This window comes from Hyperolius riggenbachi, chromosome 10 (assembly GCF_040937935.1).
Source record: "Hyperolius riggenbachi isolate aHypRig1 chromosome 10, aHypRig1.pri, whole genome shotgun sequence".
NCBI lineage: Eukaryota > Metazoa > Chordata > Amphibia > Anura > Hyperoliidae > Hyperolius > Hyperolius riggenbachi.
The window spans coordinates 221,862,458-221,880,112 of record NC_090655.1 but is presented as its reverse complement, the minus strand read 5'-3'; the positions used below and the strand labels follow the sequence as shown (position 1 = coordinate 221,880,112).

The 17,655-nt window shown below is 45.0% G+C and overlaps 1 protein-coding gene across 4 annotated transcripts; it reads left to right on the top strand.

The window, feature by feature from the left end:
- Positions 1 to 1,211: 1,211 nt before the first annotated feature.
- Positions 1,212 to 17,484, top strand: LOC137534565 (oocyte zinc finger protein XlCOF8.4-like). 4 transcript variants are annotated; one of them, XM_068256120.1, is made up of 7 exons: positions 1,212 to 1,299; positions 10,314 to 10,435; positions 11,489 to 11,680; positions 11,752 to 11,875; positions 12,926 to 13,023; positions 13,139 to 13,250; positions 14,754 to 17,484. In XM_068256120.1, the coding sequence occupies exons 2-7, from the start codon at positions 10,355 to 10,357 to the stop codon at positions 15,767 to 15,769; spliced, it is 1,623 nt and encodes a 540-aa protein (XP_068112221.1). In that variant the 5' UTR covers positions 1,212 to 1,299; positions 10,314 to 10,354; the 3' UTR covers positions 15,770 to 17,484. The 4 variants fall into 4 exon arrangements, with proteins under 4 accessions (XP_068112221.1, XP_068112218.1, XP_068112219.1 ...); XM_068256117.1 differs by having other exon boundaries at positions 14,751 to 17,484; XM_068256118.1 differs by having other exon boundaries at positions 1,275 to 1,299; positions 10,278 to 10,435; positions 14,751 to 17,484.
- Positions 17,485 to 17,655: the final 171 nt, after the last annotated feature.

The window sequence follows — 17,655 nt, the reverse complement described above, 5'->3', positions numbered from 1 at the left end:
GTATTTAGAGGTTTAGCCTGTCTATACAGTCAGCTGACACAGCAGAGAGATCAAATTACAACTTGTGATTAGACACAGATGAGAGGGGATCTCATCTGTGTCTAATCACAAGTTGTAATTTGATCTCTCTGCTGTGTCAGCTGACTGTATACCTCTCACTTCAAGCAGACCTGAACTCAGAACTTCCTCTCTGCTCTAAAAGATAAGCAGCAGCATAATAACCTTTAAAAACATGTATTTGTTACAGCTGATACAAAGCCTGCAATAAATCTGCAGTGTGTCTACTTCCTGCTTTCATGGAAGCAACCATAGGGTTAACATCCTGTATTTAGAAAATTAGCTGCCCGCTGAGGCAGCCAGCAGAGAAATCAAATTACAGTTGTGATTAGTCACAGATGAGGGGAAATTAGACAGGTTAAACTCCCTAAATACATAAAGGATGCATCTCTCTATGTTTCCTTCTGTCGTGTGCAAGAGTTCAGGTCCACTTTCAGTTGTTCTTTAATACAGTGACCAGATTTTTCTTGGCTCAACCTGGGACGGAGGGGGGAGCTAGTGCAGTGCCCAAAAAATGGGCATGTCCATGACCATGGTGGGAAAATGGGCATGTCCATAACATGGAGTGGGCGGAGTGAACTGTAATGTAACTCTGAGGCAGTGGGCCAGAATTTCCTCCCAAAACACAGATAAACAATGTTCCCCAAACACACAAGAAAGCAGTGTTCCCACAATGATGTGGTGAAATGGGAGATTTGCATCATGGATGTCAGTCCATGACATGACTGTGTACTTTGTAAAGTGCTGTAGAAGATGCAAGTGCTACATAAATACATAATAATGATATGGCGAGACATTAGACTTTGACTATGGCCGGGATTAGATTGTTAACTCTGCCAAGGACATGACTATGTACTCTGTAAAGTGCTGCATTAGATGCCAGTGCTATATAAGTACATAATAATATCAGAGATATTAATAAGACATTAGACTAAACAAAAGGCATTTGCAAATAATTAGCTTTACACTAGCAAGCTGTTACCCCCAACATGCACGCATACAAGAAAGTGAGTGAAAGGAATGATTTTTTTTTTTTTTTTTTGCTTTAGGAAGACAAAAATGTACTGAAAATGAGAGCAAGCAATTGAAAAAGCAGCCACCATTTTGTCATAGCCAGATTCTGAGACAGGAAGTAGAATATAAAGACAGGAAGTGTTTGGTTGAGAAATGACAAAAAGGAAGTTGTGGCTGGAGGTGAATGAACAGGAAGTGGATGACAGCCATTGATCTAACTGGCAGCAGGTAAAGCTTTTCTTTTAATGTTTTTTTTCTTACTGTATATGCTATGTAATATTGATTTATAAACAGTATAGTAAGTATGTGATCTCCATTCCTCAGCTCTCCACAGCTGTTCCTCTTTCGGGGTTGATCTGGGATTAGAAATCTAATGTTATTTTCTGTTTTTATGATAGTTAATCATTTTACAGCATAAGGTACATTGCTGTTAGTGTGTCTATGCTCCATAGTGGCAGAGATGATGGCACTACTATGCAACAATCATTTCTTGTGTATTAACCTGCACATTAATATCATTTGTATATTGTTTTTGGTATTATTTTACAATGGTGACATTTCCTTTTGGCATTGTGCAAGGCTTTTCCCTTGGACCTGCGCTTTTCTCTTTTTACATCACTAAACATAACACCTAAGTTTACCAGTTACCCCCTGACCAGTACGGCTCTGTCCTGAATATTTGCTAGTTACCTCTGACCCATGCTGTTCTGTCCTGAATATTTACCAGTTACCCCTGACTGGTGCTGCTCTGTCCTGAATATTTACCAGTTACCTTTGACTGGTGCTGCTCTGTCCTGAATATTTACCAGTTACCCCTGACCAGTGCTGTTCTGTCCTGAATATTTACCAGTTGCCCCTGACCAGTGCCGCTCTGTCCTGGATATTTACCAGTTGCCCCTGACCAGTGCCGCTCTGTCCTGAATATTTACCAGTTACCCCTGACCAGTACTGCTCTGTCCTGAATATTTACCAGTTACCCCTGACCAGTACTGCTTTGTCCTGAATATTTACCAGTTACCCCTGACCAGTACTGCTCTGTCCTGAATATTTACCAGTTACCCCTGACCAGTACTGCCCTGTCCTGAATATTCACCAGTTACCCCTGACCAGTACTGCCCTGTCCTGAATATTCACCAGTTACCCCTGACCAATACTGCTCTGTCCTGAATATTTACCAGTTTCCCCTGACCAGTACTGCTCTGCTTTGAATATTTACCAGTTACCCCTGACTAGTACTGCTCTGTCCTGAATATTTACCAGTTACCCCTGACCAATACTGCTCTGTCCTGAATATTCACCAGTTACCCCTGACCAGTGCTGCTCTGTCCTGAATATTTACCATTGCCCCCGACCAGTGCTGCTCTGTCCTGAATATTTACCATTGCCCCCGACCAGTGCTGCTCTGTCCTGAATATTTACCATTGCCCCCGACCAGTGCTGCTCTGTCCTGAATATTTACCATTGCCCCCGACCAGTGCTGCTCTGTCCTGAATATTTACCATTGCCCCCGACCAGTGCTGCTCTGTCCTGAATATTTACCATTGCCCCCGACCAGTGCTGCTCTGTCCTGAATATTTACCATTGCCCCCGACCAGTGCTGCTCTGTCCTGAATATTTACCATTGCCCCCGACCAGTGCTGCTCTGTCCTGAATATTTACCATTGCCCCCGACCAGTGCTGCTCTGTCCTGAATATTTACCATTGCCCCCGACCAGTGCTGCTCTGTCCTGAATATTTACCATTGCCCCCGACCAGTGCTGCTCTGTCCTGAATATTTACCATTGACTTCTGCCCAGTGCTGCTCAGTCCTGAATATTTACCATTGACTTCTGCCCAGTGCTGCTCAGTCCTGAATATTCACTAGTTACCCCTGACCGGTACTGCTTTGTCCTGAATATTTACCATTGACTCCTGACCAGTACTGCTCTGTCCTGAATATTTACCAGTTATCCCCGACCAGTGCTGCTCTATCCTGAATATTTGCCAGTTGCCACTGACCAGTACTGCTCTGTCCTGAATATTTACCAGTTACCCCTGACCAATACTGCTCCTGTCCTGAATATTTACCAGTTACCCCTGACCAGTACTGCTCTGTCCTGCATATTCACTAGTTACCCCTGACCAATACTGCTCTGTCCTGAATATTTACCATTGCCCCCGACCAGTGCTGCTCTGTCCTGAATATTTACCATTGACTCCTGACCAGTGCTGCTCTGTCCTGAATATTTGCCAGTTACCACTGACCAGTACTGCTGTCTCCTGAATATTTGCCAGTTACTCCTGACCAATACTGCTCTGTCCTGAATATTTACCAGTTACTCCTGACCAGTACTGCTCTATCCTGAATATTTACTGGTTACCCCTGACTGGTACTGCTCTATCCTGAATATTTACTGGTTACCCCTGACTGGTACTGCTCTGACCTGAATATTTACCATTAAGCCCTGACCAGTGCTGCTCTGTCCTGAATATTTACTACAGTAGAATCCCTTTATAGTAAACTCCAAGGGACCAGGAAAAGTAGTTTACTATATCAGAAGTTTACTATATCAGAATTGGTCATACATTGTCCCACTTCCAATTGTGAAAAGATAGAAGACCGAGAGCCCAATATAGTGTAGTATGCATTAGTAGGGGACGAGAAGTAAATGAAAGTAAGTAATATACTCACAAACCAGGGTTGCCTCCAAAGCAACCACTGTTGAAGCAGGTGGGGAGAATAAGCCTGTCCCCACTCAGGAGTAAAACGTCGCTCTCTGTGGATAGAGGAAATTGTATAGTAGATCACCCTTCCACCAAGGGTGGACTTCTGGATGCGTAAAGGTGTACAGAGGCGCCGAAAGTATAAAAGTAGCTAAAACGTTAAAACATTTTTGGTTGCGGTGGTGGACCAGCTCACCATAAATGGACAACAAGGCTGTTGATTTTCAAATTATATATATATATACACAATTTATTCAAATGCTCCCAATAAACAGTTGCAAAGCGTTTCAAGGGCAACAACCCGCTTCTTCAGGCAATAAGGGACAGGAGCAACAACACTGAAAATGACAGAGATACATAGCAGGCATCAGCATACTGTGTGTGGTGCAATTGTATAAGTTCAGTAAGTTACATACATACATAGTCTTTCTAGTATGAGTAGTGTTAACACATATATGCTATCACTGACATGTCTTAAATTACACTTAATCTTGTGTCAAACATTGCTTATTTGCGGAGTGTGTGTTCATAATGTATGTCTGGATGTTTATATTTGTAACTGTGCGTTATTCTCACGAGGAGAGTATATTTGTGGGCTGTGCTGGCTTAGTAGGGAATCGTGCTGCTAAATGGTGGAGTAGTTGCTATAAACTGCGTTGAATTCATCCTCCAGAACAACTTCTTTACATTTGGCGACAACATATACCAACAAGTAAATGGGGTTTCGATGGGAAGCTCGTTCTCGCCCTCATATGCAAACTTGGCAATGGGATACCTTGAACAGTTAAAAATGTACAATGAAAACCCTTTTATTAGTAACATCATGTTTTACAAAAGATATATCGATGATCTAGTCTTTATATGGAAAGGCCCCAGCAATCTGATCCCGTCCTTTGTTGATTTTCTTAACTCAAATCCAGCAGGCCTACAGTTCACGTTTCACCATGACCCCAGTTCCATAGAATTTCTGGATCTTGTCTAATACACTTACTCTTCCCGTATATTAACCACCTGAGCGGTCTGGATGAGCTCAGCTCGTCCAACACCGCCGGAGGCTGCCGCTCAGGCCCTGCTGGGCCGATTTTCATCAAATAAAAAGCAGCACACGCAGCCGGCACTTTGCCAGCCGCGTGTGCTGCCTGATCGCCGCCGCTCTGCGGCGATCCGCCGCGAGCAGCGGCGAAAGAGGGTCCCCCCAGCCGCCTGAGCCCAGCGTAGCCGGAACAAAAAGTTCCGGCCAGCGCTAAGGGCTGGATCGGAGGCGGCTGACGTCAGGACGTCGGCTGACGTCGATGACGTCACTCCGCTCGTCGCTATGGCGACGATGTAAGCAAAACAAGGAAGGCCGCTCATTGCGGCCTTCCTTGTTTATTCTGGGCGCCGGAGGCGATCGGAAGAACGCCTCCGGAGCGCCCTCTAGTGGGCTTTCATGCAGCCAACTTTCAGTTGGCTGCATGAAATAGTTTTTTTTTAATTTAAAAAAAACCCTCCCGCAGCCACCCTGGCGATTTAATCAGAACGCCAGGGTGGTTAACCAAGACTTTCTTCAAACCAGTCGATGCCAATAACTACATACACTACCACAGTTTTCACCATCGCCCCTGGACCAGAAACACCCCATATAGCCAATACAGAAGGATATACCGTAACTGCACAGAGATACAGATGTAAAATACCCAATCCAAAATCTTAACCAAAAAATTCACAGACCGCAGATACCCCAAAAAACTACTGGGAGACGCACAACAGAAAGCTAAGATACAGAATCCCCCACTCCCCACCAACAACTCCCAGACTAACGACATACCCCGGTTCATCACAAAATACAGTGCTCAACACTCATCTATCCGTAATATACTCAACAAGAGGTGGGAAATCCTACTATAGGATCCCCACCTCCGTCCTATCCTGACCCCAAAACCAGCAGTTACCTACAGGTGTGCCCCCAACTTGCGCGGTATACTGGCTCCTAGTAAGCTACGCACACCCCAGGAAACCCCCCCCCCCCCCTCACCGACCCCAATAGATTCTCCCACAGGATCGGTTCCATGCAATCACAAAAAATGCCTGGCCTGCAGTTTCGTCCACCAGACCACGACATTCCAATCCCAGGTCACTAAAACAGAGCACCAGATCAAATACCATCTCAACTGCGAATCAAAATATGTAATCTACATCATCACATGCCCATGCCAGCTCCAGTATGTGGGCAGGACCACTCAACCCGCGAGATCGAGAATTGGACAACATAAAAGGAATATAATCAAAAAATACCCCCTGCACAGCGTATCACGACACTTCACCACCCACCACGACAGTAACCCGGAACTATTCCACATCACACTCATTGATACAATTCCACAAAACCGTTTCAACTCGTTTGAGCTTCTCAAATCACGTGAGATGTATTGGATCCAAATCCTAAAATCACTTACTCCAGGTGGCCTTAATGAGCAGCTGGAAAAAATCTATTAATATATCATCTCTTTACAGATTTAGTCTCAGGCTTTTTATCCGTCCTCTCCTTTTATGAAATAGTCACCACGACATTTACATTGTACTGTATATTTATGTCTGTGTTATATTTTATGTTTGTTTTAAGTCATAATTTTTATCCAGAAGGTTACCCAAATGTAGACAGTTTTTATCATGGCTATGATGGTCAGAACACTGTTTTTTTATGATATCTATGAACTGGTAGAGATGATGCTGATGTACCCAAGTGCAAATTGATGTTGTTATGTTCGCAGACTTATACTTTCGTTTAGTTTGTATGCTTTGAATGAGAATGGTCCCGAACCTATAGAATTAATTTTTACTATGGACAATTTTTTGCTTAAACATCCTCTTACAATACAGTAGTGTAAGCATTCTCTAAATGTATATGATGTTATAGATGGTTGTTTTACGTATTGTCCACTGGAGGGCAGCAGCGCTCTCTTTTTTCATTTAGTACAACTAGACCAGTGGTTCCCAACCTTTTTGGAGTCGTGACACATCAAACCAAACGTTCAGATCTCCGTGACACGTAGACTAAATGCATGTAATGAGAGACAGCGTTTCCCCACTAAATGCGCATAAGAGACAGCGTTTCACCAGTAAATGCAGGTAATGACAGACAGCCTTTCACTACTAAATGCACGTAATGAGAGACAGCGTTTCCCCAGTAAATGCACATAATAAAAGACCTCTTTTCACCAGTAAATGCACATAATAAGAGACAGCTTTTCACCAGTAAATGCACATAATAAGAGACAGCTTTTCACCAGTTAATTCACATAATAAGAGACAGCTTTTCACCAGTAAATGCACATAATAGGAGACAGCTTTTCACCAGTAAATGCACATAATAAGAGACAGCTTTTCACCAGTAAATGCACATAATAAGAGACAGCTTTTCACCAGTAAATGCACATAATAAGAGACAGCTTTTCACCAGTAAATGCACATAATAAGAGACAGCTTTTCACCAGTAAATGCACATAATAAGAGACAGCTTTTCACCAGTAAATGCACATAATAAGAGACAGCTTTTCACCAGTAAATGCACATAAGAGACAGCTTTTCACCAGTAAATGCACATAATGACAAACAGCCAGTTGTCCCCAGTATATGTAGCCAGGGAAATATGTGCCCAGTATATGTAGCCAGGGATATATGTGCCCAGTATATGTAGCCAGGGGTATATGTGCCCAGTATATGTAGCCAGGGGTATATGTGCCCAGTATATGTAGGCAGGGGTATATGTGCCCAGGATATGTAGCCAGGGGTATATGTGCCCAGGATATGTAGCCAGGGGTATATGTGCCCAGGATATGTAGCCAGGGGTATATGTGCCCAGGATATGTAGCCAGGGGTATATGTGCCCAGGATATGTAGCCAGGGGTATATGTGCCCAGGATATGTAGGCAGGAGTATATGTCCCCAGTATATGTAGGCAGGGGTATATGTCCCCAGTATATGTAGGCAGGGGTATATGTCCCCAGTATATGTAGGCAGGGGTATATGTCCCCAGTATATGTAGGCAGGGGTATATGTCCCCAGTATATGTAGGCAGGTGTATATGTCCCCAGTATATGTAGGCAGGTGTATATGTCCCCAGTATATGTCCCCAGTATATGTAGCCAGAGGTATATGTCCCCAGTATATGTAGCCAGGGGTATATGTCCCCAGTATATGTAGGCAGGTGTATATGTCCCCGGTATATGTCCACAGTATATGTAGGCAGGTGTATATGTCCCCAGTATATGTAGCCAGGGGTATATGTCCCCAGTATATGTAGGCAGGTGTATATGTCCCCGGTATATGTCCCCAGTATATGTAGCCAGAGGTATATGTCCCCAGTATATGCAGGCAGGGGGTATATGTCCACAGTATATGTAGGCAGGTGTATATGTCCCCGGTATATGTCCCCAGTATATGTAGTCAGGGGTATATGTAGCCAGGGATATGTGCCCAGTATATGTAGCCAGGTGCCCCCCCCCCCCCCCCCAGGAGGAGAGAGCGAGGGTAGGAGAGCGGCACCTCAGGGTGCTCTCGCTCTCTCCTCCGGAACGAAGTGCGGTGGCTGGCAGAGGGGCGGAACTTACCTTCCGTGTCTCTGTCCCGTCTGGTCTCGTCGCCGGCGCGGGATGATTTGCCACTACTCTGGCCTGATCCAGACCAGAGCAGCGGCTGCAGAGCCAGAACTTCCGGCCGGCGCATGGAGCGACACGGAAGGTAAGTTCCGCCCACTGCCAAGTGCCGCCAGCCCGCCACAGTTAGTATCGGAGGGGAGAGTGAGGGAGGCAGAGCACCCTAAGGTGAGAGAAGGGGGGAGATGGCCCCCTTCTCCGCCGCTGCCCACAGTTCTTCTCACTTCACTGCGCTTCCCCTCCGAGAGCCACGACACATACCCAAAGCTGCCGCGACACATGTATGTGTCGCGGCACATGGGTTGGGAACCACTGAACTAGACAATTAATAGTGTCACACGAAATAGAAAACTGTTGGGAATGGAGATTAATATTCCATACTAAACAGCTATTGTACTGCAGGGATACCCCAATAGAATATGCAGCCTGTATATGAAACTAATATGGGCAACTCGCCCTTCACTCCACCCCCTCCCTATCCCTCTTCCGACTTGCCCACCTTGTGTGCGGAAGTGTGTTATGCGTTCCACACTCTCCGCATAACGTGACAGTGCGCATATGCGCACTATGACAGGGCCACATCGCACTCGCCCCACAATCCCTTGCGCGCGTCTGCTTATCCCAAGTAACGCAGCGCGCGCATCACCGCCGCATTCAGGTCCCCGCCCAGCCCCTCCTCATTGGCCAAATAGTACGAGTAGCCCAATCTCGCTCCTTGCACTGCCCCACCCCCCTCACGTCCTCCGGTACCTCCCATATTCCCCTCATAAACCCTGCACACACGCTAGACCGGCACAGAGGTGCCAAGCATCATCCAGACTAGACGCTGGTAAATTGATACTCCCCTCCACCCACGCAACTCATTAGCATTATTATCTCCCTGGACACTATTTCACTCCACCAGGCTCTCCACCCATTATAGCAACTACTCCACCATTTAGCAGCACAATTCCCTACTAAGCCAGCACAGCCCACAAATATACTCTCCTCGTGAGAATAACGCACAGTTACAAATATAAACATCCAGACATACATTATGAACACACACTCCGCAAATAAGCAATGTTTGACACAAGATTAAGTGTAATTTAAGACATGTCAGTGATAGCATATATGTGTTAACACTACTCATACTAGAAAGACTTTGGCCTCAATTCACTAAACTTATCTCCTGTCTTTAATAACTCTTCTGAGCTGTTTTACAGTTATCACCATGGTGATATAATTGTGATAACTGTAAAACAGCTCTGAAGAGTTATTAAAGACAGGAGTTAAGCTTAGTGAATTGAGGCCTATGTATGTATGTAACTTACTGAACTTATACAATTGCACCACACACAGTATGCTGATGCCTGCTATGTATCTCTGTCATTTTCAGTGTTGTTGCTCCTGTCCCTTATTGCCTGAAGAAGCGGGTTGTTGCCCGTGAAACGCGTTGCGACTGTTTACTGGGAGCATTTGAATAAATTGTGTATATATAATTTGAAAATCAACAGCCTTGTTGTCCGTTTATGGTGAGCTGGTCCACCACCGCAACCAAAACCTTTTTAACGTTTTAGCTACTTTTATACTTTCGGCGCCTCTGTACACCTTTACACTTCCAATTGTGCAACGTTTCCCCATTCCTATATCGCTTCCTATGCCCCGAGACCAGCACACTCAATCTGTCACCTCTCAGATGGGGAATATAATGTACAGCTGGGAGGGAGCATAGTTTTGGATGTAGAGTACAGTATTACAGTGGTAGTGGCATGGCATTGCATCATACTGCTCTTCTATGATGTTGGATACATTACTGCACACATTCTGTACAACTGAGTATACAGAGAACCTGGATTTATTATGTTCTTTTTGTTATTACACATCCAGCAGATTAAATAAATCATAATGGTTATGGATTTGCAGATTATAAAACATCTGAAGTAAATCAACCAACTCTTCTCCTAATGATGGAGGAAGACCACAACCATGTGACTGAGAGGATATTTAACCTCACCTTGGAGATCTTCTACCTGCTCACAGGAGAGGTAAGGAGGATTCTGGGAGTTTCACATGACATCACTCTTATATCTGTTATAAGAGACAGACCTGCCTGAAGAGGTGAGGAGGATTCTGGGAGCATCACGACATCACTTATCTCTATTAATAAAAACACAGACCTGACTGGAGAGGTGAGGAGGATTTGTGAGTGTCACATGACATCATTCTTATCTTTGTTAATAAAACATAGCTGACTGGAGAGGTGAGGAGGATTCTGTGAGAGTGACATCACTCTTGTCTCATTAAAGTACACATCCAAACAGCTTTAAAAAAATCTACTTGCCCAGGGCTTCCTCTGGCCCCTTGCAGTCGTCCTGTTCTCTCGCCACAGCCCTGCTCCCCGCCGGTGGCCCGGGGTACCCTCCGGCACAAGATGCCCACTGCGCCTACGCGAACGTCTCTCAGCATCACACTGACATCATCCGGACTGTACTGCGCAGACGCAGTGGTTCTGCGCCTGCGCATTACAGCCCGGCTGATGTCAGTGTGAGCCGCACGCTGGAGCGCAGGAAGATGCCGACCTCCGGTATAAGACAGAGCCTGTCATGGTAGGCACTGTCTTAATGATGCAGGATCAGGGGGTTTCTCAGGGTTAATTACTTACCTGCTGCAGGGCTGTAATTCATTATATAGTCTAGCATCCCCCTCCCCCCCCCCCCCCCCCTTATTAAAATGGGCCGTGGCATTCTTTTTTTTTTTTTTCAAAAGTGCAGAAGCTCTGGCCACCATCTGCATTGCCGCAGGCAGCGTTACAAGTGAGCAGCCTTCTATTAGAGACTCTGTCCTTTATACTGGAAGTGCTCTTTAATAAATCAGAGAACTGACTTGGGTGGTGAGGAGGATTCTGGGAATGTCACATGACATCACTCTTATCTCTATTAATAAAACACAGACCTGACTGGAGAGTTGAGAAGGATTCTGGGGTGGGTCACATGGCATCACTCTTATCTCTATTAATAAATTACACACCACACTGGAGAGGCGAAGAGGATTAAGGGTGTACATCATGACAATACATTTTGCTTTTTCCCCTTGTATAGAAATATGCAGCTGTAAAAATGACGGCCATTGAATCTTTATTGCAAGGCATGTGCCCGGCTCTGTCAGGAGTACAGAGCAGGAATGAGAGTACTAAAGCAATACCCTCACCTCACACCCTGATATCTGGCAAAAACAACAAAAAGAAAATAGTTGAAGTCACGAACAAGATCACTGAGCTACTGTCAGGAGAGGTGAGCAGTGCTGGGAATTATGGGAGTCCAGTCATGTGTCTGGAGGGTGACTGTATCCTTGTGTGTGTCAGGTTCCTATAAGGTGTCAGGATGTCACCTTCTATTTCTCCATGGAGGCCAGGGGAAATTCAGAAGGACATAAAGATCCTTACAAGAACATTAAGGTGGAGAACCATCAGATCCTCACATCACCAGGTAAGAGGAGACTTTCATTTCGTATAAAGGAGTTAGAGGTATGGAGGGACCACCTAGATCTCTGAAGGTCCGCACACACCACACACACACTTGATCACCATTGGTAAAAATGAGCCCCCCCTTCCTCCTCTTCTAAGAATGGAGCGCACGACATCAGTGACAGCACAACCATGGTGTTAGGATCAGATCATTATCACAAGTGAGGAAATGAGGACCTAGAAGTGCAAAATGTGGCACACATGAATACTTTAACCTCTTGATGACCAGCTAACGCCGTTTGGCGTAAACTGGTCGCCTGCGGGTTTCCATGGAAATGAACGAGCGGCCTTTCCATGTCCGTTCACGGAGGGTGTCTCCGTGAACAGCCGGAGAGCCGCCGATCGCGGCTCGCCGGCAAAATGTAAACACGCGGGGAAGAAATCCCCGTTGTTTACATCATACGGCGCTGCTGCACAGCAGCGCCGTTAGGCAGATCGGCGATCTCCGGCCTCTGATTGGCCGGGGATCGCCGGCATATGATAGGCTGAAGCCTATCCTACAATGCGCAGGATGGATATCCGTCCTGCGCCGCGCAGAGGGGAAGGGAAAGGGAGGGAGCGCCGAAAACGCTGCGGAGGGGGGCTTTGAAGAGCGCCCCCCGCAAAGCACAGCAAGCCGGCGGCGATCAGACCCCCCCTCCCCAGCAGGACATCCCCCTAGTGGGGAAAAAAGGGGGTAAGTCTGATCGCCCTGGCATAATCCTGATCTGTGCTGCGGGCTGGAGAGCACACGCAGCACAGATCAGACAGAAATCCCCTGGTCGTCAAGTGGTTAAATTGATTGTTTGTGATCGTTGAGTCCAAACGACTAACTGCGATTATTATCCAAACCTCCACCAGGACGGATCAGTCTACATGGATGATGATCGGTCTCTTTTACCATCGTTGGGACTTTTTGAAAAACAATGATTCAGCCGACCCGTCGTGTGTTTCAGGCAATGGTGGTCAAGTGTGTGTGCGGCGTTTTAATACCCCAAATAAAAACAATGCACTCAGAGTGTGTTTCCTACAGATGGACCATGTGACACAAACCCAACAGAGAGATGTGCAGGTCCTCTTTATTCTCAAGATTGTGCAAAGGAAAATCACAGCCACAAGCAACAAAATCAGGTAGATGGAGCTAAGGGTCCTGCCAAACAGCACACGGACTTTACACAATAAAAACTGTATCTTGTGTTTACAATCTTTAGTCTCAAGCAATCAACAGTCTAACTTTTATTTACAGGGCAAAGACCAGATTACTATTAAGACTGAACTGCAAGAAGAAGTAGAAGAGACACATGTGAGGACTAATGCTCTGCATGAAGAGAAGGAAATCCCTCTAGAGGACAACACAGGTGAGGAATAATGACCTAAACATGACAGCTCTCAAATGGAGTGCAAAGTGAGTACAAAAAATGCTACTTACAAGAATGGGCTGCTGTAAGGCAACCACAGTAACGGGTGTGAAGAATTCCATCTGCACGCAGATCTAAAGGAATCATCTTTGCGGTATGGTGGGTTGCATTCCAGAGAAAACAAACAAAAGCAAATAATATCACAGGAGAGGCCCCATGCTGGGGGAACAAACTCATATAGGTGGGAAGAGGTGCTCTCAAAAAACTGTAAACCGCTTTAGGCCCCGTTCACTCTTGCGGTTCGAGTCCGCAAGTGTCCAGGGGCCGCAAAGAGACTGTACGGGTCTCTGCGGTGGCCACAAGTTGCGGATTCGGAATGTATCAGTTCCGGCTACAATAAAGTAGCCGGAACTAGATACATTGCAGTGCCAGAAAGGCACCGCAAGCATGGGGGATACCGGCGTGTAATCCAGGCCCCCCAAGTGGCATAGGACCGGTGCTGGAAGCATCCGGTCCTATTGCCAGTGTGATGAGAAACATCCGTTTCTCATTGCACAGCATGGCCGCATGTTCGGGTCAGGATCCGGCCCGGGTGCGTGGGCCGGATGACCTGGACCGAAAAATATCGCATGTTGGAAAAGTGTCCGGATTCGATCCGGCTCCGTTCCGTATGGAACGGACGCATGTGAACGCCCGCATAGACTTTGCATTACTATGCGGAACGTACGTTCCGTTTGTACAGTATACGGTCCAGATCCGATCAGGCGAATCCGGACAGCGAACGCTAATGTGAACCAGGCCTAAAGGTGGCCATACACTTGTTAATTTTCCCTGTCGATATCTGGCAAATTTACTGTATGAAAAAATAATGCTCGATCGGTGGCGGATCAGGAGCATGACGTTAACAGCGTTTCATTTAGGGACTACCGACAAAGCATGTTGGCATCAGAGCTCTCACTTGCTCTCTCTCCTGATGCAGCCTTTGTACTATAATTAAGGACCAGTGCGAGTCTAAAACATCTCAGTAACCTGGCTGTGTGTTTTTTACTTGACTTAAAGGCGTTTTTGCATTGGAACAGCATTGTGCGGAACCCACCTTTTTCCTGCAGCCTTTGCAAACTTATAATCCAGAGGGGAATGGGGTGGAGACACTAGGTATGGTGACACAAAAGCTAATGGATGAGACAGCTAGTTTTTTGACATCTGGTGTAGAAGGGAGGGGTGAATCTCTTGAGAGGTCGTCCTGGATGTGAGAGAAGGTGACCAAAGTGGAGGATATGAGGGTGTCATGTAAGGAGTGAAGGTTGCACATAGGAAGGTACTGAAAATCCGTAGGAAAATGTATAGAGGGGATCATTTTTGGATAGGAGTAGGGATTGGCATAGAGCGTCACCATCAGAGGAAGTGGAATTGGAAAGGTACGGGCCTCCATTCAGAAAAATTGTTTAGAACAAAGTCTTGTTAAATCGTAACGTTTAACATTTTGTGTTTTACTCCAAGCAGGAGGACAAAACTTCAGCAGAACTTCAGAAGAACATCTAATTTCATCTCCAACGTCTGAAAATCATGATGGCATCTCAAACTACTTTCCAGGAATAAACTCTGGTACTTCAAATATGCAACATGAAGAATATTCTATTAAATCAAATGCTGATACCCCAGATGTCCAACAAAGACTTCATGGTTTGGACACACCCCTCCATCCACCTATTGACATGGGACATTTGTCCAATAAATCCCATTTTGCTATTTCTAATATCCATCAAGAACTTTATCGTGAGGAACAGTCATCTGGTCTTGCTACGCTTGAGGAAACTACACATAAGTCAGTTCCTGCCACCTCAAATATTCATCCAGGATTTCTCGCTGCATATGGCCCATCAACCCACTCCACTCACGAGGAATCTTCTCCCTGTGTTATGATACAGCCCACCCTTCAGAACAGTAATGAGATATATCAAGGTTCCAACTCTTGGAAATGTATTCCCACTTTGGCGTACCAAAATGAACACCAGCAAACTCAAAAATGTGATCAATCTTTCAGGTCTGTAAACCATAGGTCAACTTCTGGTCAGAAAAGACACTTAGGGAAGAAACTGTTTCCATGCACGGAGTGTGGGAAATGCTTCAACCACATCATTGAACTTCTTAAGCATCAACAGGAACACAGGAAAATCCGGCCTTATTCATGCTCGGACTGTGGAAGGTCTTATACCCATAAGTCCCATCTTCTCAATCATCAGAGACTCCATACTGGTGTGAATACTTTCCCGTGTTTGGAGTGTGGCAGGTGCTTCACCTTAAAATCACAGTTTATACAACATATGAGGTCTCACACTGGGGAGAAGCCATTTTCCTGCACAGAGTGTGGCCGGTGCTTTGCCAAAAAGTCCAATCTAGACAACCACCAGACTGTCCACACAGGCTTCAGACCTTTTTCCTGTTCTGTCTGTGGAAAAAAACTAGCACGGAAAACTACGCTACGCCAGCATTTGAGGGCTCACGCTGGAGACCTCTGAAAATTGACTATAATCAAAAAGCATTTAGCTACTATGAGGCTCTCAGTATGGGAAGGATTTCCTCATCAAGTTTGCTATCTTCCGGGACCTGGAAATAAAATACCTTACAACACCTGGGGATTGATTCACTAAGTCGAGATAGGTTGTGCAATCACTCAACTGCTCACAATGGTTAAACCACCAGGGAGTCAACCATTCAGGACCTGGGCCCAGAGGAGGTGCAGGCAAACATGCTCAAAGTAGAAAATGACCGGGTCTTGACCTGGATTTAAAGGCTATAAAAGCTCAATTCTTTATTGTACGGTAGAATCTCGTTACAGTAAACTCTGATATAGTAAACCTCTGGATATAGTAAACTCAGGTCCCAGAAAATGTGTCTGTATAAATAAATATAAAATGTATGACTATTTCTGATATAGTAAACTACTTTTCCTGGTCCTTTAGGCTCCTTTTACACTTAATCAGTTGCTCTCAGTTATAACTGAAAGGACAACTGATTTTCAAAGTAAGAAGTTTTGAATCAGGATGATACCATTTATTGGCTAACTTAGAGATGGATAAACAGTGAGCTTTCGACTTATAAAAAGCCTTCGTCGGACTGGTTCCTGACCAAAACTGAAAAAAACAGCTTATATACACTGACATACAGAGGAGAAACATTCTTTGCAAACATAAATGTAATTAGATGCCTTAACTGTTACTGAGGAGGCTTTCCCAGGCATCCTATCTAAATTGATAAGATCAATAGAATCCTCAACATGACGTAAAGCAGACTCTGGTGATGGGGAGACATCGTAAATTCCTAATTCAAATGGTAACTGGCCTGGTTACATGCACCATTAATTATAAGCTTAAAAGAATTGTGGCATTTAAAGCCAGCACCTGAAAGCAAATAAAATGAATAGTGACAGTGAATTCCATCTTACACAGCATATGGCACAAAAATGAATGAAAAGATAAAAAATTAAAATTTAAAGAATTGTGGCATTTAAAACCCATCATACCAGCACAAGAAGTTAGAGTCCTTGTTTAAACCATCTTGTACAGTTTTGAACCAATGTATAAACTTAGTTTCTTGTGTTAGTCTCATGTTTCCCGATTTGAAGCCACCCATTAATACAGTGATGCGAAAATCGCTTAAACTGTGTCCAGGTAAACAAAAGTGTGTTGGTATTGGGAGATCAGTATATTTTGTAATATCATTTTTCCTGCTGTTAATAGTGGATCTGTGGTGTGTCATGTGATCACGCAGTGGTTGACTTGTTTCTCCCACATAAATTCCTTTGGGGCATTTTGCACACATGATCACGTATACCACATTAGATGAGTCGCAGGAAAAGGTGCCTTGTACTTTGTATTCCTGTTGTGTACCTGGTATTAGTATCCTGTCAGTGGAATGGATGTGTTTACAGGTCCCACACGTTTTCCCTCGGCAGGGGAATGTTCCATTCTGTTCTTGCCTATTTAAAGGGGAACTGAAGAGAGAGGTATATGGAGGCTGTCATGTTTATTCCCTTTTAGACAATACCAGTTGCCTGGCAGCCCTGCTGATCCTCTGCCTCTAATACTATTAGCCATAGCCCCTGAACAAGCATGCAGCAGATCAGGTGTTTCAGTGGTTCAGACTTATAAGTCTAATCTGACAAGACTAGCTGCATGCTTGTTTCTGGTTTTAATCAGATACTACTGCAGAGAAATAGACCAGCAGGGCCGCCAGGTAACTGGTATTGATTAAAAGGAAATAAACATGACAGCCTCCATATACCTCTCTCTTCAGTTCCCCTTTAAGGCACTCCTCACTATCATCTGCTTAAGATTGGGTGGCTGTCGGAACGCTAGGAGGGGAGGTTCAGGGAATATCTTTTTCAGTCTCTGATCCTTGTGTA

Bases quoted from the DNA above. Each gene is read 5' to 3' on its own strand.
- LOC137534565 (XM_068256117.1), top strand. From the start codon at position 10,355: ATGATGGAGGAAGACCACAACCATGTGACTGAGAGGATATTTAACCTC. The intron at 10,436-11,488 runs GTAAGGAGGATT...CCCCTTGTATAG, and splicing joins TCTACCTGCTCACAGGAGAG to AAATATGCAGCTGTAAAAAT. The intron at 13,251-14,750 runs GTGAGGAATAAT...TTTTACTCCAAG, and splicing joins CCCTCTAGAGGACAACACAG to CAGGAGGACAAAACTTCAGC.